General features: G+C 42.7%; 1 protein-coding gene across 3 annotated transcripts in view; it reads right to left on the reverse strand.

Moving 5' to 3' along the window:
- Positions 1–1,012: 1,012 nt before the first annotated feature.
- GTF3C3 (general transcription factor IIIC subunit 3) overlaps positions 1,013–26,543 on the reverse strand; it is a 31,259-nt gene continuing 5,728 nt past the window's right edge. For all 3 annotated transcript variants that reach the window (XM_069986674.1, XM_069986676.1, XM_069986675.1), the window contains exons 5-19: positions 26,211–26,334; positions 25,096–25,287; positions 24,401–24,566; positions 24,081–24,228; positions 21,445–21,508; positions 14,018–14,112; positions 13,678–13,849; positions 12,055–12,257; positions 9,626–9,727; positions 7,771–7,906; positions 6,363–6,600; positions 5,134–5,324; positions 2,355–2,479; positions 1,278–1,430; positions 1,013–1,192 (exon numbers count right to left, since the gene is read on the reverse strand). In XM_069986674.1, coding sequence (XP_069842775.1) covers positions 1,070–1,192; positions 1,278–1,430; positions 2,355–2,479; positions 5,134–5,324; positions 6,363–6,600; positions 7,771–7,906; positions 9,626–9,727; positions 12,055–12,257; positions 13,678–13,849; positions 14,018–14,112; positions 21,445–21,508; positions 24,081–24,228; positions 24,401–24,566; positions 25,096–25,287; positions 26,211–26,334 — 2,232 coding nt within the window. In that variant the 3' untranslated portion in view covers positions 1,013–1,069. The remainder of the gene's footprint in view (positions 1,193–1,277; positions 1,431–2,354; positions 2,480–5,133; positions 5,325–6,362; positions 6,601–7,770; positions 7,907–9,625; positions 9,728–12,054; positions 12,258–13,677; positions 13,850–14,017; positions 14,113–21,444; positions 21,509–24,080; positions 24,229–24,400; positions 24,567–25,095; positions 25,288–26,210; positions 26,335–26,543) is intronic.

The following is a 26,543-nucleotide window of genomic DNA, read 5'->3' on the forward strand; positions in this document are numbered from 1 at the left end:
TTGCTGAACACAAACATTTTGACAGGTTCACTCAACACTACTGCACAGTCCTCTCTCTTCTCCTGCCAGAGATCAATCAGTGACATAAGGAGAGGAATCTGGAAGTGATATGCATCCCATCCAGATTCCTACATGTAAAAGCCCCTGGCAAACTTACCCAGAACAGAGCTGAGGGTGCTACAGGACCATTAGCCACTGTAGGTAGGGACAATTTGTCAGTGTTTGTGTGTCTGTCTGTATGTAACAGAACAGTTTGTGTGTGGTTATGTAGCAGAGCTGTGTGTGTTTTTTTAATGCAGAAGAGCTGGGTGTGTATTGCGCATGCTGCAGAGTTGTGTATGTGTGGGTATAATGAAAGTATCATAGAGATATAAACTATATATATATATATATATATATATATATATATATATATTTTTTTTTTTTTTTTTTCCTATTAGTTCCCCGATATGAAATTGGGCAAGTATACATACTTATATGTGGGGGGGCGAGGGAACAGAATAAAAAAAAATCTATACTTACCCCTTCCCGTAATGCTGCATCACAGGCTCACTAACCGTCGCCGGGCGCCAGTGTCATCACAACCTGGTGGTAAAGGCCCGCCTTACCAGTCACTGACTGCACAGACTCACAGTCTTCCTGAGATAGGTAGTAACGTTGCAGGAGCAGAAGGCAGGGGTCCGTGGAGACAGTAAATATAGATTCTTTATTACATTCCCGCAACCCCTGCTGACCCTGGATTTTTCCTTTTTACTTCTCCTTTAACTATTTACATCTTATTAAAAAATGGATGAATAGAAAGGAAAATCACATTTCACATACCATGTCCACCCAGTCTTTGACTTTGTATATTACATCAATAGGCCTTTTTCCAGGATCAAAAAGATTCAAGAAGAAACCACGTAAGCAGTGCAGGGAATTTTTGCCCATTTTTCGTATTTTTTCTATATGCCTGCAGCCCTGAATAAAGAACTGAATGAACATGTTCTCTTGAAAGCGAATGGAGTCCGACTGTGAATATACATGTGTTTAATTTACTACTGTACAAAATGAAAATAGAAAAAATGCTTTAAACAACACAATAAGTATACAAAAGGCTCCGGGCCATTTCTGTGTTACCGCTGCCCTGGTAAATAAGGGATAAATTAAAAGCGATATCTCTCCGAAGGTCAACTTGGTCCTCGTCGATCCCCTAAAAATTATAAAAGAGGTAAAAATATTATATGCAGACATTTCTAGTCATGGTAGTATACAACTGAGTGTATGTTTTACTGTACCGTCAACTTAAGTGGTGGCAGCGCAAGGGCCTGTTGGTAATAATGTATTGCTAGGTGGGTCAGACCCATCTGGTGTAATGCACGGCCCAGGTTGTAATACGTCTCTTGGCAGGGACCTCGTACATCAATGTATTTGTTCAAAAATGAAAACCCCTAAAAAACAAGAGCAACAAAAACATATTTGGGGGGGGGTGATCCCAAAAATCCAAGATTGTTCAACTTTTTGAACTGTTATATACACAAAATACTATACTGTACTGCAAATTATAGCACTATATTGCGGAGGCTAGGAAGCTGTTCACAGTGTGTAAGCAGAACGTTAAAGGAACACTTTAATAACCCATCAAGGACTCTTGTTTTTTCCTCCTCTACATCTAAGAGCGATATGAGGGCTTGTGCTTTGCAGAAAAAGTTATATTTTATTAAATGGCACCCTTCATTTTACCACATTAGGCCAGGTGCGCACGTTTTTCCCATTAAATTCAGTTTCCATTACAGTGTGTTTACATTTAACATACAGAAAAAGTGGTCAACCACATTAAGCACCATTCTTTAAAGTTTATATTCTAGACATTTCATATCTTGCCAGGCATCGAGCCCCATATTCATGCCTATATTGGCCCCGCCCCCTAAGCAATGTGAATGGGCCGACCTAGAGACATAGGCCCTGCCCCCTCTGTGACACCTGGATCAGAAGGGGCGGGGCCCAGGCCTCTAGGTCAGCCCATTATGGTTACTCCAGCATAGTCAGCTGACAGCTGTATTGTAGTGGCCTATCACAACCTAATTTCTGCATTCATAGCAATACAGAGTGTGTTGTGAGACTAAGCAGGCTGGTGGTATGGAACCAGTGCTGAATTGATACGGTAAGCATATTTTCTTTAAAAAAAAAAAAAATTCTTGTCAGAGGAACCAAGTTGCTCATCCCAGAAACCCCTTTAAAAGTCGACCCTTTTAATACAGAGGCTCGGCTCAAATGGCTAGGAAACATTATTAGAATGGAATGTTCAAGCAATTCATGAGAAAAGAAATTTATATATATCACATATATATTATAATAATCATCAGAATAGTTACCTGCACTAGCAGAGCATGTCTTTTTAAGACAAACTTCTGTGATGCCATGTGGACAAATGTTAATCCAATGCACAGGCAGTACATTGGATCCTCAGGCTTTATTCGATAGGCCTGGACGTACTGAGCTGCAAAATATCAAAAGTAATTTCATTCCTTTAACCGGATACTAATGGGGAACTTGGAAACAAACAAATTTATACATGTAGAGAGAATGAGAAAATTATGCAGCGAGACTCATAACACTTCAGATTAGGTTCTAGGACAGCACTTTCCTCTCTAATAATCAAAGAAATGGAAATTAACGTGTTTGAAGAGCGATTTCACTTTTTACTAAAATATTCTAAATCAAAGTGATAAGCTGAATTTTTTTTTTTATAATTGCTTAAAAGGGCAACTCCAGTGATTTTTTTTCTTTCAAATCAACTGATGCCAGAAAGTGCCAGAGATTTGTTATTTACTTCTATTAAAAAATCTCAATCCTCCAGTACTTATCCTACATTTCTATGTCTATGTCATACAGCAGCTGATATGTACTGGAAGACTTAAGATTTTTTGATAGAAGGAAATTACAAATCTCTGGCACTTTCTGGCATTAGTTGATTTGAAAGAATTTTTTTTTGCTGGAGTTGCCCTTCTATGTCTTTTTGCAGCTCGCTGAGCATACCAGCCATGCCTGCAGCAGTAGCTCTACAAAGGGTTAAATTGAGTTTTATTATGCCGCGCGAAACTGGTAGAGGGGGCTGCAACTAGTCATCTGGGCGAGAAGCCACCTGTGACTAGTCACGGCTCTTTGCCTGTTGGCATGCAGTGCGGGGATGATTGACAGGCAGAGAGACCCATTAGTGGCCTGTCTGCTTGTCAATCATCCCTGCACTGCTCCCTGCCCAGATGACTAGTTGCTGACCCTCTCCCGGCCTCGCACAGCATAATAAAACACTTTTTTCCCCTTTGTAAAACAGCTGTCAGTATGCTCTGCGAGCTGCGTAGAAGACCTATACTGTGCTGCTGGGAACCATATCAGCACAATTGTGCTGATTGGTCCCCTTTAACCCCTTAAGGTCAAAGCCAACTTTCGTTTTTGCGCTTTTGCTTATTCCATTTTAAGTTTAAAAGTCCACAGCGCTTGCATTTTTTCACCGAGAGACTTATATGAGCGCTTATTTTTTGCGAAACCAATTGTACTTTGCAATGACAGGCATTATTTTTCCATAAAATATGCTGCAAAACCGGAAAAAAATAATTTGCGCTGTCAAATTGAAAACAAAAACGAATTTGTTTTGATTTCGGGGAGTTTTGCATTTACGCTGTTCGCCCTATGGTAAAACTGACTTGTTATGCATGTTCCTCAAGTCGTTACGATTACAACGATATATAACATGTATAACTTATATTGTATCTGATGGCTTTTAAAAAAATCAAAACATTGTTAACAAATACACGTTCCTTAAAACCGCTCCATTCCCAGGCTTATAGCGCTTTTATCCTTTGGTCTATGGGGCTGTTTCAGGTGTCATTTTTTGCGCCATGATGTGTTCTTTCTATCGGTACCTTGATTGCGCATATACGACTTTTTGATCACTTTTTATTAAATTTTTTCTGGATTTGATGCGACCAAAAATGCGCAATTTTGCACTTTGGAATTTTTTCGCGCTGACGCCGTTTATTGTGCGAGATCAGGAATGTGATTAATTAATAGTTCGGGCGATTACGTGTGCGGCGATACCAAATATGTTTATTTATTTGTTTATTTATTAATTTATATTTATAAAATGGGAAAAGGGGGGTGATTTGGACTTTTATTAGGGGAGGGGATTTTTTATTAATAAAAACACTTTTTTACTTTTTTTTTACATGGACTAGAAGCCCCCCTGGGGGGCTTGTATATACATAGCACTGATCTCTCATAGAGATCAATGCTGTGTATATACACAGCAAAGATCGATTAGATTGGTCATAGATTGCTATGGCCTGCTGCAGGCCATAGCAATCTATTGCCGAGCCGGGCTCAGCGTCATTCCGACGCTGAGGCCCGGCACGGGCAGAAGAACGGATCTCCCCCCCGCGATCGCATCGCGGGGGGGAGATCCGACCCACTAGACACCAGGGATAGTGTGCATAAAGCACTTCAATGCAGCTGTCAGGTTTGACAGCTGCATTGAAGTGCTTAATTAGCCGGCGCGGCAACGGGATCCGCGACGGCTAACAGAGGCACTGCCCGGCTGCATGTGTCAGCCGGGATCAGCGCCGTTCAGAGCACCCCCCGCGGCACCATGACGTATCAGATACGTCATGGGTCGCTAAGGGGTTAAAGGAAATGTGTTACCAGAATATGACCTATAGTTTAAATCAAGTTTTTATGTTAAACACATATTTCTAAGAATTTATGGTGATTTTTCAAATACTTTGTAGTTTCCATTCTGGCCACAAGCTGAGACTTCCTGTTCTGTACAGATTTCCCTATTGCTATTACGCTATTGCTAGAGATGAATAAACCTCGAGTACATTCAGATTAATCCAAACTCTAATGCTCTGCATTTAATTACAGGTGGCTGGAAGGAATTGGATGCAGCCCCAGGGAGTCCTGGAAAACATGGATACAGCCTATGGCCTATCCAGGCAACCTTATAGCTGCATACAACATCTTTAGCCACCGGTAATCAAATACAGAGCGTTCCAGTTCGGATGTCACCGAACGTGCTTGAGGTTCACTTATCTCTAGTTGCCACCACTTTACTTCTATGTGATGTCTGACACCAAGTGTGAAAAATAATGCAATTACCCAGCGCATGTTTGAAGCTCCCGGATACGAATGCGTTGTGACCACTAAGGACGCACAGGGCAAGGTTGTCGGGATTTTTGAGCATTAACCTCAGGCAGAAGCGGTGATGCCTTACGTCCTGAGAATGCATAGTGACTTGGTTGAAGATATTCCACAGCTGAGGTTTGTTCACATTTTCCATCAACATTATTCTGGGAAAGTAAACAAGGTGTTATAGTAAGAACTTGGTATAAGCCAAGGAACACATCGCCTTATAATACTTATGATAGAGGACAATTAACATTCATATTATATTAGGATGAAAACGCTCCTGCGAAACTTGGCAAAGGTTGAGAATTTAGGCAATGTTCTCGGTTATCATTCATCTAGGCCACAGGCATCTCACACAACAAGCGAGACGCACAACAGCTACTGTCCCGTTATCCCACCTCAAATAGTGGGAAAGGTGTGTTAAAGGACAACTCCAGCAATTTTTTCCCCTCTTAAGGCTCTCTCTCTCTCTCTAGATATATATATATATATATATATATATATATATATATATATATATATATATATATTACACACACACACATATACACTAGCGGGGCGACTGGCCTTGTCTTCCTCCTCTTCAGCTTCTTCTACTGTAATGAGAGAGAGAGAAAAGGCAACTGGTGCGCGTGCGAACCGGCAGCCTTTTCATTGGCTGGAACAGATTACATGGCTGCCAGCATGCTCAGCCCTGATCGGATGAGCAAGCTGGAAGCCATGTGATGCGATCCAGCAAAATGAAAAGACTGCCGCACGCTCATCAGTAGCCTTTTCTTTCCCATTCATTACAGAGGAACCTGGACGTAAAGAAGAACCGTAGACGTGGACTGGGGCTGATGGGGACAGCGGCCGGCGGGGTTTTCAAATGGCGATCGACTAAGGAGTGATTGCGAAGATCCTTGTCTGTCAGTGTTTTTTTTCCCCTGGCGCTGGAGTTGTCCTTTAAGTATTTGGTAGTAGTTAATATCATGTATATGTAACTATTAAGTGGTGGTATGAGCCCGCACTCCCGACTTCCCAGCAGGCCTGAGGTCAGGTACAGCTGTGCTTTTAGGGGTCTGAGAATCTAAGGAAAAAACAGTAGCAGGCCACCTTGTAGAAAATATCCAAGGCCTTCCTGGCTTTTATATATTCTTTATACATCCATATATTTAACTTGTCACAAAGGCAATCTGTTATTTTAGTACACAGGCTACCTTATGTAATTGTAGGCTCTCCTGAAATTCTTATCCAGCATAGCTGCAGACAGTCCAAAATACTCCAACTCCTTCCGTTTCTGGCGGTCATCATAAAACGAGTAATACTCCAGAGAGGAGTCTACCAGCAGCTCCCCCTCCTTATAGCGGCCGAGGTCACATAAAGCATGGATTGCCTTCAGGAGAAGGTTCCACCAATCGTCTTTGGATAGGACGCTGGTGAGTATGGTAAATATCGCTGTGGAGACACAACAGATACGGATTATATTGATAAAAGATGCTTCTTTGGTGTGCGTTCACAGCGGATTTTACAATGCGATACTCGGCATCATTATAGTCTATGGTCCTGCATTCTCACAGCAGATTTCCATCCAGCGTAGTGACGACCTTTTTTAACTATTTAACTGCCGTGGGGTTAAAGAACAGCCTGTGCTTACCTGCCTGCACTCTACCGGTGCCTTCCTGCTTCAGTCTCCTGGTCCCAGCTCACTGACAACCTGCACAGCCAATCGCCGCAAACAGTGATTGGCTGAGCCGGCCATCAGTGAGCAGGGACCCGGAGATTCGTGCAGGTAAGCATGGGCTGTTTATTATTTTTAACCACTCAGCAGCTAATTAGTTAAATATGACGTAACTACATTTTCGCAGCGGAATGATAATCTGCTACAAGAATGCAGGGCCATAGACTATAATGGTATCGAGTATTGGTGCAAAACTCAGTATGAAATCCGCTGCAAACTCGCTACGTGTAAACATCAGAATGTAAGCTATACATGTGAAGTGCAGTTCAATGTAATGTGTATCACTTCCCAGCTTGCTGCTTAAAGGGGTATTCCATTCAAACATGACTTCTCATATGTTGCTGCCCATAGTGAGACTAACAATTTCTTCCATGCTTATTATCTATTCAGTCTCCTTCCCCCAGTTCTGAGCTGCTGCTTTCTGCTGAAGACAGCTGATGTAAAACACAGCTGATGTAATTAAGTCCATATCTACAACTTTGTAATGCCTGGAGCGATAATCACAGCGAGTTTATCAGCAATTTGACCTCAGTTTAATCCTCCCAGCATTACAAAGAAGTTACAAAGTTGCAGATAAAGCCGGCCACAGCTCACACAGTTTCTTTCTCTCTTCAGCAGAAAGCAGCAGCTCAGAACTGGGGAAAGGAGACTGAATAGATAATAGCAAGTATGGAAGGAATTTTAATCCAATTGACTGCAGAAGGAAAGCTCCAGATTGAGCTTGTCATTGCCTCTCATATAGGAACGTCTCAGAACAGTTGCCAAACTTCACATCAATAAATGACAATAAGTGTGAATGTGATTTCAGCACATAGCACTGAAGTTACTTTTACTATGAGAATCCATCTTACATATCATCTTCAAGGAATACATTAAACCGTTCTTACCTTTTGCATCAGAATTTGCCGCCTCTTGCTCGTCAGTGTCGGAGATTTTGTCTCTAGAGACTTTAATCAGATATAAATGTCTCTCTCCAGATTTTGAACTGGAAATCAAACAGACTTGTGCTCGATTCATTGCAATCTATAACCGAGAAACAAACCACCAATGTAAACCGATTTACTGTGCATTTGACCCCTATAAAAATGGCAGACTACATCATAGTGACCAGACATCAGTCATAGGGGATCTGTACACAGGCGCATGCTTCCAGCAAACACTAACTGTGGTCCTCAAAAGGAAAACTAAGGGAATTAAAGGGGAACTATCAGCAGGTTAGATAAATCTAACCTGCTTATAGCCCCCTATAGCGCCAGGAAGCTGAGGAGGTATGTGTCTTACCTTCCTCCCTCAGTGCGGTTCCCACACTGTTAGTCGGGTTAAACTCTGCTCCGTAGTACACTTAGGAGCACTGTTGTGTCATCTGGCCCACCCCTTCTAATGATAATCAATGGAGTGGCCGGGTCGGATGACGCAGCAGAGCTCCTAAGGGTGCTACGGAGCAGAGTTTACCCCGACTAACAGCGCAGGACCATAAGACATATACCTTGCTTCTCAGCATCCCTGGCGCTATAGGGGGCTATCAGTGGGTTGGATTAATCTTTAAGAGATGCAATATGGAAGCCAAACATACGAGAGGGCATTTTGGATCCACTCCTGGTTTTGTCTAAAAAATGTGTGTGATTTTAGCCAAAGGGCTTGTTCCTGAGGTAACTTAAAGAGGCAGAAAATTCGGCCTTAAAATCCACATCTGATATCTGTACGATTTATGTGTGGATTCCATTCGATGCAGAAATAGGGTGGGTTCACATTACAGAATGCGCGCGGATAAATTCCAATGGATTCTGTCGCTAGTGCGCGCTCACAGCTGCGCGCCTTTCTGCCAGCTCCATAGACACCATTCTATGCACAGGCGGATTCGCATTACGCATGACATGTCAATTCTTTCGGCGGATAGCGGAATCGGCCCACCCATAGAATGGTGTCTATGGAGCCGGCGGAAAGGTACGCGGCCGTGAGCGCGTACTAGTGAGGGAATCCGCCGGAATTTATCAGCGCAGATTCCGTAATGTGAACCCACCCATAGTCATGAAAAATTACACTTCTGACAAGACATGGTTGATCCTGCTACCAAATCAGTGCAAAGATCAGCCATGTGATCGTGTGATTGGCACCATATCTTATTACAGGGTTCCATTGGTATTTTACAGGATAAGTCTGATCAATGCCACCATTGCACAATGATTGGAGCCAAGTGCTTCCAGACGGATCTGATCAGCTGCTCTGCCAATCAGACATTGGTGACCTATACGGAGGATGGCCATCAAAATAAAATGTCTGCTACCTAAAAAGTTATGACTTTTTTTGTTCCAGTGCAGCCATAATGGTTGTTACTTGTAATGCTATTGTATTTGTCTGCATGATAAGACAATGAAAAAGGTCAACAATTTGCCAAGATGACAATAGAAGGCTACCTTGCCTGCAAAACAGCAGTAAAAGAAACACATCTGCGGCCGACACTGCCAAACTGATCAAATTCATGGCTATTTGTTCTTTGGTGCAAATCCACTTTAAACTGGTTATCTAGACTTAGAAGAATATGGCCACTTTCTTCCGGAAACAGCACCACTCCTGTCTTTAGGGTGAAGTGTTGTAGCCCGTTCCATTGAAGTGAATAGAGCAGAATTGTAATACTAAATGCAACCTGAAGACAGGGGTGGCACCGTTCTTACAAGCGAGTAGCTGTGTTTGTTTTTCCTAATCCTGGATAACTCTTTTAGGCCACACAAGACTTGTACTTACTTTCAGTAACATGGCAAGCATTGTGAGTAACGTGTCCACATAGTCAAACATTTTTCCTTGAGAGTAAAGTAGGGTAGATCGGTGAAGCAGCAGTTTTAGTTCCTGGAAGACAAAAAACATGAGAAAAACCTTTTAACATCTAAATACTATCTAGAGTTATACCAACTAGCGCCTACTTAGTTTGCAAAAACATGTGGACATGGACTTGTGAACTATTAAATGAGACTGTCAGTAGGTTTATGCTGTCCTATCCCAAGATAGCACAAAATAGCTACAGAGAAGCTGAACAGAATGATGTATCACTTACATTGTTCTGTGCAGCTGATTCAGAGATATCCTCCTGAATAACCTGGACAATAAGTAGTCCTCTCCACTATGTGTGTGTGTGCTCAGTAGTCCTCAATATTCATGAGAAGAAAACTCCGCCCCCCCCCAGCTGCTGATTGGCAATTATCTATCCATGCTGTGTATAGGCAGTCAAGAGTCAGTCAGCAGCTGGAGGGCAGGGAAGGGGTGTGGTAAGAATCCTATTCTCCTGCATATTAGGAGAGCAGTTAAACAGAATGATGGAAGTAATACACCGATCTGTTTAGTAATTCTGTCATTATTTTATGTTGCCCTCATTTAAGGCGGCATAAACCTAGTGACAGATTCCCTTTAACAACCGGAGAAAAGAATGCAGCTCTGCTATAATACTGCTGGGAACCAGGGCCGTTTCTAGGTCCGGGCGGGGCGGGCCACGGCACGGGGCGCCGACAGCTAGACTCATCACATGAACTGTACCTTCAGCAACCGCATCAAGAGGATGCCCCCCACCAGGCCCCCTTCCCAATCACCTCCCTCCCTGAGGCCGCCGGTCTCCGAGGACTTCAGAGTTGACGTGTGAGCCAGCCGCCACGATGTACCGCACGCTATGGACACGCTTCGCCAGTGACGTCACCAGGCACTTCATACATTGGACAGCTGGACGGCCGCAGAGGCCACTCTCCTGCGGCGCCTCTCTCCTACTTCTCCTTCTCCTCTCCTGTCACTCGGCGGTTCAGGCTTAGATGGCGTGAGTATTGTAACCGGGGGGATGGGAGATATGGTGGTGGGAGGGAGGGAGGGAGAAGGAAAGGAGATCGGGGCTAGGGCGGGCATTGTTAGTGTGTGTCTGTTGAGATGTGTGGAGTGTAGTTGAGGTCACCCAGCTTTCCCAAAATCCTGTATGGCAGTGTAGTGGAGGTCACTCAGCTTTCCCAGAATCCTGTATGGCAGTGTAGTGGAGGTCACTAAGCTTTCCCAGCATCCTGTATGGCAGTGTAGTGGAGGTCACTAAGCTTTCCCAGCATTCTGTATGGCAGTGTAGTGGAGGTTACCCAGCTTTACCAGCATCTTGTATGGCAGTGTAGTGGGGGTCATCCAGATCTCCCAGCATCCTGTATGTCAGTGTAATGGGGGTCACCCAGCTCTCCCAGTATCCTGTATGGCAGTGTAGTGGAGGTCCCCCAGCTCTCCCAGTATGCTGTATGTCAGTGTATAATGGAGGTCACCCAGGTTTCCCAGCATCCTGTATGGCAGTGTTATGGAGGTCACCCAGCTTTCCCAGCATCCTGTATATCAGTGTATAATGAAGGTCACACAGCTTTCCTAGCATCCTGTATGTCAGTGTAATGGAGGTTACCCAGCTTTCCCAGCATCCTGTATGTCTGTGTAATGGAGGTCACCTAGCTTTCCCAGCATCCTGTATGGCAGTGTAGTGGAGGTCACCCAGCTTTCCCAGTATCCTGTATGTCAGTGTATAATGGAGGTCACTCAGCTTTTTCCAGCATCCTCTATGTGAGTATTATGGAGGTCACTTTACTGCACCAAAAAGCAGATTTACTACAGTTTGGGAGCCTATGGGTGGGAAAAGGGAAGGAAGTTTCTGGATATGTGCGGATCCTGAGATGTTTGTCTCGCAGGTTCTGATGAGATGAATTGTAGCTGCAAGAAACCGTCATGGAGGCCTGGGCCAGATGGAGAGGAAAAGGAAAGTTCCCCCTCAGATCAAAGAAGACGTCACTTGTGAGTCACTCTATAATGGTTTTCTATTCAGTTGAACATTATCTGTTAGGGGTGCAACACCGCTCTATGCCGTAATACACACACTGCTTCTTCCTAGTAACCAGAGTCTTTATAAAAGCCCCCCTTCCTTCCCCTGGGCTGAACTGAGTGGGGGGGGCTTTTATCAAGATTCGCCCCCGGTTGCCAAAATGACCTAGAAACTGCCCTGCTGGGAACTATTCTACTACGTGACTCCTAGGTAAAGCATCATGAGACATGTAGTACCCAGAGCTGATCCCTGTCTGCTATCCACTGGATTATTCTCTTACATGTTGGATGAAGGACCCTACTGTAATATAAGAGGAGAATGGTGTTTAGCTTCATCCAAAGAGGAACCATTTTACCTGCTGTGCAGCGTTTGCATCTTGTGCCAAAGTGTCTGGATCGTACATAGGTTCTAATGCCTCCAATGCTTTTTCTGGGTGGCCGAGTTGCTGCTGCAGAGTAGACAGGGAGATCCTTGCATCCAGATGTAAAGGAGCCATGTCCACCACCTTACAGTAACTATCAGCAGCTTGCTCCATGTGTCCCAGGGCTTTTAAACAGTCTAATGGAAAGGGAAAAAAAGTAATGCTATGGTAAGGCAGGGTGCAGCATACCTTCCAAATGATGAAAATAAACCGATCATACCCTAAAGGTACCAATACACCTCTAGCACAGCTGAATGTTCATATGTTGTTCATATGGCCTCCATGATCTTATCCTGACTGGTGCGTGATAAAAAACTAGACACGAGCGAACCTCTAGCATGTGCGGGTTCGGTGGATGAAGAAGCTCGATGCAGCCCTAGTGAGTCCTTGAAAACATGGAGACAGCCATAGGTTATAGGCTGTATCTATGTTTTCCAGGCAGCCCTTCAGCCCCCGGTAATCAAATGCAGGGGCATTTGGGTCTGGGCGTGCTCGAGGTTCGCTTATCCCTAGATCTCGAATAAGAAGGTTTGCCTGCGGTAGCACAACACAACCATGTGATGGAGCCTGGATAGCTAGACACCAGGGCACCTATACCTCCTTCTTGGGCGGACTGGCCAGGACCTCCTTCCTGACACCCTGAAATCTGATGAGGTAACTTTGTGGCAATAGCCTTGATGTAGTTGGTATGACCCGACATTAGTTTCTCTTACCATTATCCCTGCTAAACCTAAACCTAGACTGGATTAGGTTGTTGGTTACTATTGTTTATGGTTTGTATCCTAAACCCCCCTCACCCCCTACCATTCTTATTCCTCCACTGTCCTTGTCTCCATGTACCCCCCTCTCCTCCTTCTCTACCATGTTCTCTCTTACTTATTTACACAATGTATGTAACGCATATGGACACCGTACTTTATAGGCCTTGCTACATACCAGTGTAAACTGCTTGTTATATATGAAAAATTAGTAAATAAAGCATTATAAAATTAAAAGGTTTGGCTGCTTTATTGCCAATGTAAAGCTATATATACACACACACACATTATATATATATATATATATATATATATATATATATATATATATATATATATATATAATGATGATGAGGATATGCTACTTAACAATACTGTAGAACTTGTGTCTTGTTTTGTACATTTCTAAAGTCATGCCCCTCTGGTTGGCCAGCTTCCTTCCCATGTGGGTGGTGCTGTCATCCATAAGATGGCTGTGGATGGATTGATGTGAGAACTAGCATCCTTTACAGCATCTGCAGTGTGTAAGGAGGGTGAATTATGCACCCCATCACATCCCACTCAATCTGCAACCATCCTATGGAAGGGGGGAATCCAGACTAAACAGGAAGTGATCAAAGGTTTCAGAGATCTAAAAACCACAACAAATTTAAAAAAAAAAAAAAAAAATAAAATATATATATATATATATATATATATATATATATATATATATATATATATATATATATATAGAGCAGAAAATAATCAAGATATTATATTATATTACAGCAGCGACCCTTTTAATACAACGGTATACCTGCATGTCGTAGCCAGACAACAGCCAGGTTGTATTTCTCGGAGCACACTAATGCACTCAGCAGAGGAAGAGCTGAATTATATTCTCCAATGTCCAAGAAAGCTTCAGCAACGTCTAAGTACAAGTCTCCCATCTCCTCTGGGTTCTGCTCCATTAAAGATGTCAGCATGGGCTAAAGAAACCAAAAGCACAAAGATATGATATAGAAACTATTTAATATATGAAGCTACGTGACAGCCGACAAATCTGTGCTCAAGTATCTGCCACCAGCTGTATCCTCTCCATCCGCAGGGCAGCCATCCCATGAGCTTTTCATGTCATTTTAAAGACTGGCACTTACACTGACAGGTTCCAGAATATTCAGATGGATCAAGCAAAGCATCATTTTCACTGTGATATCTATAGGAACTCCTTCAGGCACATGACACGTGACTTCTACAAAGGGGACAAAAATAAGCAATTGTCATATGTAGAAGCAAGATGGTGGTATAAGATCCAAATGTGTAGTATATATGTCTCTATTAAAAATGTTACTTCTTTTTGCTATTACCGCCTCTGCAGCTCACTGTCTCTATACTTGTATACGGCATATACAATTCTCTCTTGCAGACTGACTTGTATCTGCTGTCAGTGTGAGCTGCCCTCCAAGGCTTCTCTCCTCCCAAACACTACTTTACTTTGTTACTTCCTCCTCCTAACACTTCAAACTTATAATAGGGAGCCGGCACACAACTCAAGTGGTTAGAGAGGATCTATATTCATCCATAAGAGAAAAAGATCGCTGATCTCAGGGGGACCAGCCAAAGATAACACTGCCGGCTGCTAGTAAAAGCGCTCAATGCAGTGAAATCCTAGGTGCATTGCCCTCTGGGAAACATAAATATACAAAAGAAGAACCCATGGAGCCTCATTAAAAAGAGTCTCGAAAACACAGGACTAGCCAGATATCTACTAGGGATTGCTCCCACCTAGCCAGAATCCTGCTTCACACTGATGAGGGGCAACACCCCATAAACAGCTGTCTGTGGATGGATACCTGGCCTTGGTTTTTCCCTTGTCATCATATTGACTTATAGGGCCACTTAATATGGTGGTCTTCCTACAGGAGCCACCGCTTGTCTTCCCAAAGGGATATCTGGCTAGTCCTGTGTTTTGAGACTCTTTAATCAAGAGAGATCATCACTAAGCATTTGCACTTTAAGTGCTGTGCCGACTCTACTGCATGTCTGAAGCTTCTACACATGGGTAAAGAGATTCACTACCTGAGCCTAGTACCCTAATCCCTATCCCAGAAAGTGTGCTGCTGCCTGACAATTATGGGTTAGGAGTTCCCTCTAACAGAAGTCCTTCTAATGTACTTGTATAATGAAGACAATTTAAAAACTTACTTTACACTCACAAAAATGGGGTTATCCAGGCTTAGAAAAACAGCTGCTTTTGTGCAGCAGCACTACTCTTGTCCTCAATCTGGGTGTAATGTTGAGGATCAGTTCTATTGAAGGGAATGGAGCTGAACTGCAATACCAAAACAATTTTATAAGGGCCAAAAGCCCAGATCACATCCAGTAAACCTACCACTAAGTAAAACGTAACTTTTAATAACTTTCAAATAGAAATAATAAGTATAAAGTTGTGCTCATTAAAATCACAGAGCTTCCATAACCTTCTACAGTGAATCAACCTATATCTGTATAGTCATAGTAGCTGCAGACTACTGACTACCTCGTAGTATATTACTATCTAACTGGGCTATGAAAGCAATGAATTTAAAATCAACCGCACAGCCCCTCAACTAGTTTCACCCACACATGGGCTTCATCAGGAGGAGGGCTTATGTGAGGGCGGCGCCCACTAAAGGGCCTTATTTATAGTACTCCCCATTGACATCATCAAGAAGCGACGTATCTATTCAATATAAACACTGCTATAGGACCTTTGTGATCATGTGGTCATCAATAGCCTATCAACTAATGCCATGTCAGACGCCGTGTGTCCATTTCCTATACAAGTAGTCACGCCCCTCTGGCGCTCACATGACGTCCTAACCTAGTCCACATCACTTCCGGGTCCACTCCAGACTCGGATCACATGACTAGGTCACCTGACCAACAGCATCATCACAGTCAGCCATAATGCGGTCATGTGATCGCACACATCCGATCATGTGATACCTACATCATCACCAGTACCTAATCTGATCACGTGATCGCATACATCATCTAAGACCGCCCCCCAAATGTGATGTGCTCCCTTCTAACACTCTAGAAACTTGTTTACATGTAACCTAGACAACCCAGTCTTCTTAGCTTCAATATATTAAATATCTGTAATAAATCAAACTACTAAATGTACTACAACCCCATACAATAAAGTATAGATCATTCATATAAATAAATAACCATTTATTATAAATAATTTATAAATTATATTAATTATATTAACTATATATACACAAACCCACTATTAAAAATTCACATATCAATCTATACAGATTAGAGGTGCCATAAACCAAATAAATAATGTAAAAACAGTGATTACAAAATAATCTAAATATACAGTACTAATAATAGTACTAATAACAGTAAATATACAGTACTAATAAATATAAATATACAGTACTAATAACTAATAAATAATGTAAAAACAGTGATTACAAAATAATCTAAATATACAGTACTAATAACATATGTAGAGTGCCAGGTAAGTAACACTCAGGTCCCTCTATCCAAGGTAGGTACATATAGGTAACACGTACTATTAGAGGAAGGTCTATATATTTTATTTTAGAAGCATACATATTATATTATACGAAACAATAAAGTATATACCAAATATATAGATAAATGTGCGATTCCGACATTATGTCCTAATTAAACTGACATATAGCATCCCTAGATACATCCAGCTCAATGATGTCCATATAATTGGGGGTACATTCACAACTTAATAAAAAAAAAAATTTTTTATAAGAAAGCTGAAAACGAAAAACCTTCATTGAGCCCCACTGGGCTCATGCTAGATAGACGGTGTATCCACCTAGCCTCTTCCCTCAACAACAGCCTATCCAAGCAGCCCTTCCGAGGTCCCAATTGTGGTTGGGCAATGCCTACAAATTCAATTGCTTCCACTCTCCCTCCATGAAAGCAACGGACATGCCTAGATAGTGGGGTATCCTCAGCATTTCTGATGGTACTAACATGTTTACATATTCGCCTCCTAAACTCCTGGATCGTTTTCCCCACATATATCTTCGGGCAATCACATCGTGCCACATAAATAATCCCTTTAGTCCTACAGTTTATGAACTGCCGGATCTGGTACGTCCTAGCATCATTGGGATTCGTAAAATCTTTTGTGGTAGGGACAAACTTACAAAATTGGCATCTACCACCTGGATGTGACCCAATTACTTTTGATTTCAACCACGTAGTCTTGCTTTCAGCCTGATGATGGCTGTGAACCAGTAAATCCCGGAGATTTTGGCCTCTCCTATATGTCACACTAGGTCTGGGGGTAACCACTCCTTTTAGGTCCTGATCCCCCAACAGAACTTTCCAATGTCTCCGTAGAATAGACATTATATTAGATGCATTAGCATCATAGGTACCTATGCATCTAATCATTTTGGAGGTGGATCCGTTAATTTCATCCCTATTTTCTTCTAATAATGTAGTTCTATTCTCTCCTAGAGCCCGATGGAAAGCTCTCTTAATAGGTTTCCTGGGATATCCTCTATCCCGAAACCTTTTGGAAAGATTGTCACATTCTTTTAGGAAGCTAGACTGTTCTGAGCAGTTCCTGCGAGCCCGCAGGAACTGGCCAATAGGGATCCCTCTTCTTAGGGGTTCTGGGTGCCAACTTGTCCAATGCAGTAAATTGTTGGTAGATGTACTTTTGCGGTATATATCTGTTTGTAAGTTCAAATTATCATCTATTGTTATCGTCAGATCAAGAAAATTAATCTCCCGATCTTGAAACTCACGTGTGAAGTACATGCCCAATTGGTTGTCATTAAGAATGTCCACAAAATTGTCAAAAGTCTCTTTATCCCCATCCCACAAAATCAAAACGTCATCTAAGAATCTCCCCCAAAAAAGAATGTGACTCGTGAAAAAAACTAAATCATCTGAAAAAACGTGTTCAGCCTCCCACCACCCTAAAAATAAATTTGCATAACTTAGTGCACAAGTGCTCCCCATTGCAGTACCACGGATTTGGTGAAAAAAGCGTTGATCAAAGAGAAAAAAGTTATGAGTAAGTACATATTCCAGCAAACAAAGGACAAACCGATTGTGTTCCTGTAAATAACAACTCCTTGTGTTCAAAAAATAAGAAACAGCCCCTACACCCAAACTGTGTTGAATATTAGTGTAAAGGGACTCAACGTCCAGACTTGCTAAATGTGTAGAGGGTGTCACCGTGATATCAGAAATTTTACGAACTGTGTCTTTTGTGTCTTTAAGAAAAGAAGGAAGTGAAGAAACAAAAGGGTTCAAAATTTTATCTATATATTTACTGGCTCCTTGAGATAGACAATCGTTGCCAGAAACAATAGGACGACCCTTTAAGGGGGAGAGGGATTTATGCACTTTCGGGAGTGCATAGAAAGTTGCAGTAGTGGGAGTGGGGTTAAAGATAAACTGATATTCTCCGCTATTAATCAATTTGCATGTCTTGGCATCATCCAGAATACCCCTCAATTCATGTAGATATTGTGACGTAGGATCTCTATCCAAAATCTCATATGTGTCCCTATCTTCAAGCAGGGTCATGACCATCTGTACATACTGTGATCTGTCCAGGAGGACGATATTACCACCCTTACCTTAGTTTCTAGAGTGTTAGAAGGGAGCACATCACATTTGGGGGGCGGTCTTAGATGATGTATGCGATCACGTGATCAGATTAGGTACTGGTGATGATGTAGGTATCACATGATCGGATGTGTGCGATCACATGACCGCATTATGGCTGACTGTGATGATGCTGTTGGTCAGGTGACCTAGTCATGTGATCCGAGTCTGGAGTGGACCCGGAAGTGATGTGGACTAGGTTAGGACGTCATGTGAGCGCCAGAGGGGCGTGACTACTTGTATAGGAAATGGACACACGGCGTCTGACATGGCATTAGTTGATAGGCTATTGATGACCACATGATCACAAAGGTCCTATAGCAGTGTTTATATTGAATAGATACGTCGCTTCTTGATGATGTCAATGGGGAGTACTATAAATAAGGCCCTTTAGTGGGCGCCGCCCTCACATAAGCCCTCCTCCTGATGAAGCCCATGTGTGGGTGAAACTAGTTGAGGGGCTGTGCGGTTGATTTTAAATTCATTGCTTTCATAGCCCAGTTAGATAGTAATATACTACGAGGTAGTCAGTAGTCTGCAGCTACTATGACTATACAGATATAGGTTGATTCACTGTAGAACGTTATGGAAGCTCTGTGATTTTAATGAGCACAACTTTATACTTATTATTTCTATTTGAAAGTTATTAAAAGTTACGTTTTACTTAGTGGTAGGTTTACTGGATGTGATCTGGGCTTTTGGCCCTTATAAAATTGTTTTGGTATTTGAACCATCCAGATTACCTACCTTTAGGGCACTTTATTTTTGGTTTGTTTGAACTGCAATACAACACAAAACCTGGGAACAGGGGTGGCGCTATTTTTGGGAGAAGGTAACTATTTTTCTAATTTTGGTAACCCATTTAACAGCTATGTCTTACTTGCAAACAAAAAATAAAAAATGCTATACCAAACCAAATACTAAACCAAAACCCACAGTATAGAATTGGTAGTATTTATATATTTATCTATATCATAAAAATGAAAGTCTGTCTGTCTGTCTCAAATAGACTTCCAAACGCCTGAACCGTTTGACCCCAAATTTGGCACACAGATACATTTGGTGCCCGGGAAGGTTATTGCGAAGGTCCCGTCCCCTCCAGATGTACAGGAGGGGAGGGGGAGGGGAAAGAGCGCCCCATAGAGATGAATGGGAAAATCTCCTCACTGCAAACACAGGTGATATAATTAGCTGCAGCAGACACGGCAGTTGGAGCCTTAGCAACCAATAGGATTACTGCTTTCATTTTCACAGGGAGCTGAAATCTGAATGGTTGCTAGCGCAGCTGCCTCACAACAGATCCACAGAAATAACTGGTAGACCCCCTACTCCATCTATACAGTATATGTATACAGGACCCCCTACTCCATCTATACAGTACATGTACACAGGACCCCTACTCCATCTATAAAGTACATGTATACAGGGCCCCCTACTCCAACTATACAGTACATGTACACAGGGCAGTATTACCAGCTGCTGCTGCCCTAAGCACTAAACCTTAAGACGCCCCATCCTCACTCACCAATTAGCATCAGGATTGGTAGGTAATAGCCCCAGACGTCACATTTAACACCGCCACACCAAGCCTGGCCAATACCGCCATACTGTGACTGGATAACACCGCCACACCAGACCTGACCAATACCGCCATACTGTGACTGGGTTACACTGTCATAACACACCTGACCAATACCAACATACTGTGACAGGATAACACCGCCACACCACACCTGACCAATACCGCCATACTGTGACTGGATAACACTGTCATACCAGACCTGACCAATACCGCCATATTGTGACTGGATAACACTGCCATACCAGACCTGTTCAATACCGCCATACTGTGACTGGATAACACTGCCATACCAGACCTGTTCAATACCGGCATACTGTGACTGGATAACACTGCCATACCAGACCTGACTAATACCGCCATACTGTGACTGGGTAACACTGCCATACCAGACCTGACCAATACCGCCATACTGTGACTGGATAACACCACTATACCAGACCTGACCAATACCGCCACACTGTGACTGGAGAACACCGCCACACCAGACCTGACCAATACCGCCATACTGTGACTGGATAACATCGCTATATCAGACCTGACCAATACTGCCATAACCCCCCTCGAAAAGACACCAGATTTTCTGGCAAGTCTGAACGGGAGGGTACTGCCTCTCTGTAAGGTGCTACCCTACGCATCAGACCATGGGTGCCTAATGGTAAATACGACCCTGCAGGTATACAGGACCCCAAAACTATACACTACAGGTGCACAGGACCTCCACCAACTATATACTACAGGTATACAGGACCTCCACCAACTATATACTACAGGTATACAGGACCCCAAACTATACACTACAGGTATACAGGAACTCCACCAACTATATACTACAGGTATATAGGACCCCAAACTATACACTACAGGTATACAGGACCTCCACCAACTCTATACTACAGGTATAAAGCACCTTCACCAACTATATACTACAGGTATACAGGACCCCTGAATTATACAGTACAGGTATACAGGACCTTCATCAACTATACACTATAGGTATACAGCCCCCTCAACTACACACTACAGGTATACAGCCCCCCCAACTACACACTACAGGTATACAGGACCCCCCCAACTATACACTATAGGTATACAGCCCCCCCCAACTATGCACTATAAATATGCAAGACCCCTAAAAACTATACACTGTGGGTATACAGAACCCCTCCAACTATGCACTACAGGTATACACTAATTCCACTGATTAACTCAGATGAAACAATACCTTTAGCTTGGCCTCCTGGGCACCTTAGAACAAATCTAATTAACACACTGACACTTTATACCCGGGCAACGTCGGGTACATTTTCTAGTATATATTAAAGGTCAGGTTACCTGCACTGTCCTCAGGAGCGCCGTCAGTTCTACTTAGTGTAATTCCAGAAAACTGAGTAATAACCTGAAAAAGAAAATGAGAGGGTTAGGTAAAACCACAAGGTCAGAGACTGCGAGACCACTCGGTCACCTCACACTTATGGCTGTATAAATACACTTTCTTTTCTCAGTCACTTAATTGTAGTAGTTTCTTTTCGCTGCCGCCATGCTTTACAGACATAGAAAATACTGTGGTCAATGCGAACGAAGTGTGAAATGTATAAGGCAAATATTCACAAGTAACCATTATTACAAACATAATAGGTAACTGAGGTGTTACGGTCATAAAAAAAAAAAAAAAAAAAACTATTTAATCGGTCGCTGTCTAGATGCCCCACTATTCACTAGAAAAAGATTGGAGAAGCATTCAGCTTACTGCCTCTCTCTTCCTGCTGCATAATACTGGCTCCATAGACTTTCTACATAATCTGTCTCCTGCAGCTAGGAGAGAGACAGGGAGAGAAGAGGTTAGATGAGTGCTTCTCCCTGCTCATTCTAGTGATCTTTCAGCACCCAGGTTTAGTTGGGGAAACAACCATCAGCAGATCGTTGTCTTTAAGCAAGTTTGAAAATTATCAGTCACCGACTGCGTATTGTTATGTGTAATAGTTATACGTGGCCGACAGCTGAGAAAATAATAAACATCATACTTACCTGCCCAGGCTCCCCAATGTCCTGCTGCCTGTTCCTCGCTGATCGGAGCCACTGCTGAACCTTCAACGCCAGTCTCTGAAGTGACAGACTGCTCAGCCAATCACTGGCCATGGTGTTGTCCTGTCTCCGTCAGTGATTGGCTGAGCAGCCTGTCACTTCAGGAAACAGGCAGGTGAACACCAGGGACCATGGACTGGTACGTATTAAACTTTGTTATTTACTATATAAAGGAAGGGTTGCACAGGCATTGTTAACGATGTCCCTGCAGTCCTTGCCGCACAAAAGTCGAGCCGTGTAATAGGCTGTGTAACCTAGCGCTAATCTAGCAGATCGGTGCCTGCTTATCCTGCAATACGTTGTAATATGGCCCTTAGTTAATAGATAAATGGTCATTGTCATTTCAACAAACGTTGCATAACCCCATTCTGCAAGTCAACGTGATGTAATATATCTTATCAGAGAAAAAATAGATCTTATTCTCTTATCAGGCTCCTTTCCTGCTCTCCTTCATAAACGTTCATTCACTCTGAACAGCTCAATTCCTCAGCAGCACAGAAACTAGGGCTGGCTTCACAACTTACACTGCTTTTTAACTATTCCATAATGTCCTCCAGTCTGCTGCTGCTTCTGATGGTGCTCTGTAAAAATAAGGGTAAGCAGGATCCCCTCATTTGTGTGTGTTTGGGTGTGTAGATGTTAGGCTCCATAACTAAAAATTAGAGACAAAGTCTGTGGAGTCTGGGAAATATAATGGGTAGAAATAATACTATTCCTCATACTATTCCACAGTACAGCTAAAGAGTTACCTGAAACGACAGATACACTTTAAGGCCATGTTTCCACAGTGCGAGACACCAGCTTTTCCGTGACCCAGCGCGGTGTCAGAGAGGATCAACCTGGTCGGTACTGCAGTAGCAGCCGGATGATCTTCACTGCCACTGAATTCACTTCCTCACTGCACACAATGGAGTGTGCGGCCGGAGTTGCACGCTCCATTGTGTGCACTGTCAAGTTCTCTGCAGCGCTGCTAGGGATCCAGGCCGGAGCGTATAGTATGTGTATACACTCTGGCCAGGACTCCCTCAGTCTGCAGCACAACCTAAGTTCTGTAGTATTCACGGCCGTCGGTGCCGATTTTCAACAACGACTGTGATTACTACGAAACTTACGTTGTGTGAACATAGCCTAAAGAGGGAGTTAAAGAAAATACTGATATTTGGATTTTGTGGTTTTAATTTATCTTTTGTGATTTGTACAATAAAGTTTTATATAAATAAAAAAAAAAACATGACAATGTGATCAGAGTTACAGAGGTTTCTTCACCCAGTATTATATTATCATGTAACCACCATAAATATTTCTTACGACTATAGGAATTAAGAATCTCCAATAAGCTGGACCTGGCTGCCATAGCTTCCTATATATTCCTGTAGTAATACCATTAGCGCTAAAGTATTATCTGGACAACTATGAGAACTCACATTCTCTTCCTCCTTTTCTGTAAAAAAAAAAAAAAAAAAAAAAAAAAAAACTACCTTAAAGGGGGAATTCCCATCTCAGGGTGATAACCCCTCTCCACAGAATAGAGGATAATATGCTGTAAAAGTGGGGGTCTGACTGGTGAATCCCCCAGCGATCCCAAGAACGAGGAGAAAAATGTCCCTGGAATGACAGCAGTGTACTATGCATGTGCATGTAAGACACCCCCATAGTCAATGAATGGAGTGCTGACTGCCCATGCGTTGTATGCTTCCTTCATTTTGGGGTACACTTCACCTCCACTGAATCCGTGACGGTCCCAGTGATTGGGCCCCCACTGGTCAATATATTATCCTATGGAGAGGGGGTAACATGCTGGGATGGTAACACCCCTATAATGGAATTCACAAAAAAAATTATTTCTTGTAAAAACCTCAGGGTGAAGAACAAGTGGACAGAAATACCTCAAGTGCTTTCTCATACTGGTTGTTGGAGATGTACAGCTCCGCAGCAATATTAACATCTTCTATCGCCACCAGATTCTGATGCTTGGAAAACGCTTCTTCAATGATAACAATGGCAGAGGAAACATCATTGGTTTCATAGTAAATCCTAAGGAGAGAGATAAGCAAGACTGTATTAAGAGCAAATGCTGGTTCACCTGCAAACTGCAGACTGACCAGAGCGCCTTAGGAAGGTAAGTATGCCAAGGTGCATGGGGAAAGTCTGAGTAGGTGCTCATCTATTTGTGTAGGGGGCAAATGAAAAAGACAATAAAACTTACTTTGCCATATCTCTCGCCAGCTGCATGAAACGGTCTCCATCAGCAGGAGACAACAGATTCAAGATCCTTCGATACCCATCCATGGCCAGTTTATGTTCCCCGACCTGTTCATACAGGCTGGATCGCTCCCACAAATAACGCACATTGGTAGGATTATACTTCAGAGCTGGAAAAGATGATAGATTGTCAGCAGGTCCTTTTTAAAGGGGGATCACAGCAAATAAACAAATACTTGAGAGGCAGCCTTAAGGGGCATCACATGCCTTATCCTGCCCCAATGACTGTGTCGAGGGCTGCACAAGCCCTGCTCAATTAGATATTGCTAGTACTGTCGCATGAAGCATTAGTAAAATTGAGCCTCCTCTAATGTCTATTCTAATGCATACTGGCATTAAAGCTAATGTACCATCAGGTACATCGTTCTTATTTTTTAAACTCAGCATGGGCACAGTGATCCTGGTGGCGTGGTCGGTTTTTTAAAACGCTGTTCCTGTGCTCAGTGCCGGTCTTTTCACGAGCACTGACTCGGAACACTGTGGAACATTGCGGAACTGTGATTGTAATGGAGCCGTGTGACAGAGGGGAGGGGGTTTCATCAAACTGGGGGGCAGCGGGCCTGCTTTGAGCCGGGAACCGTGCAAAAATAGGACTGCGCTAATGCAAAAATTAATCTGATCCAATAAACAGGAACAAACCTTTGGAGTAGCAGAATATAGCTTGCTTGATGTTATCTTGCTCCAAAGACATCTCTGCCAGCCTGACCCATTCTTCTGTGTCGCTTGGGTTCAGGTGGGCAGCAATGAGCTCAAACTGCAGGGATTTCTCCATGTCACCTTGGTCCTCATAGATCATTGCAAGCGTTGAGAATGGTTCGTAAGCCAGTGGAGCTGAAAAGAAAAACTGGATCAGTCCTGCAACAACTTACATGGCGAATGGGATGTCAACGCCTTTACTACCAGATCCAGTGACGCGGCCGTGACCACTCTCACTGATCAGAAAACATGTATAAGGCAATCCCTATAGCTAAAATCGCTAATACAGTAAACAGTCTGTTTTACTGGAAATCTTAAGCGCATTCAAAACGACTGCACTTGTCAAGGAGGAAGAAGTAGGGAAACCATATATATATATAATATATATATATATATATTCACTGGATGACACAATGTAGTATTTTGTTGAGGACAACATAGGGGGTTGTGTGGCCTCACATAGTTTAAGGTTATGGTCTTGGGTTGACAAGAAAAATTTAAATACTCACTTGCCCCAATATCCTGCTGCTCCTGTCCCAAAGATGCCTGCTTCCTGTATCAATATACAGAAATTCCCACTGATCCAATTGCTGGACATGGCAATTCATGACAATGGACCAGGCAAAGTCTGAATGGACACGGACACGAGTATAACCTTTTTTTTCTTTATTGTTATGCCAGCTAGAGCCCATCGACAATATTTTATGGGTCAGACAACCCCTTTAATAACAATGACATATTAACCTATTAGATACGGTAACTAAGTGTGAGGGCAGTCAAATGAATGGTAGTAAGCAAGAGTACAACTTCCATTGTCTTCAATAAAAAATGAGACATGTTTCAAGCCGTCTAGCAATGATCTTAATTATATCTTCTATTATAAAAGATCTGACAGACATCATAGACAAAATGTTTCAGAAATTCATTCAGCGTCTTTAGTTCTAATAAAACAGCTTCATAATATATTACTTAAAAGAAAGAGAAAAAAAAAATCAGATGGGATGAATAGACCGGAGAAACAGAGGCATGTATTCAGGCCTTCTACTATGGCGGCTTACCTTGTCTAATGATTTCCATGCACATCAGAATGGCTTCTTCTGTCTCCCCTCGGGCAAAGCGGATGTTGGCTTCTCCCATGAGGCCTCGGAGAGCTCGGGGGAGCTTACTGCGACGTCTTTTAGCCTGAATACAGAAGTGAACATTAAAAAAGGGATCAGTTACATGGCAGAGGCTTTCATTTCCATGAAGATCATTACCAAGATGAAGCAGGATGAAGGACAGTTATGATTAAAGAAAGAACAGTAGTGAGTACAAATGGTTAGAAATAAGCACGTTATACCCACAGACTGCCTTTATACCCATCCCATGTATTATGAATGACTACATATCCA

Source organism: Dendropsophus ebraccatus, chromosome 10 (assembly GCF_027789765.1).
Source record: "Dendropsophus ebraccatus isolate aDenEbr1 chromosome 10, aDenEbr1.pat, whole genome shotgun sequence".
NCBI lineage: Eukaryota > Metazoa > Chordata > Amphibia > Anura > Hylidae > Dendropsophus > Dendropsophus ebraccatus.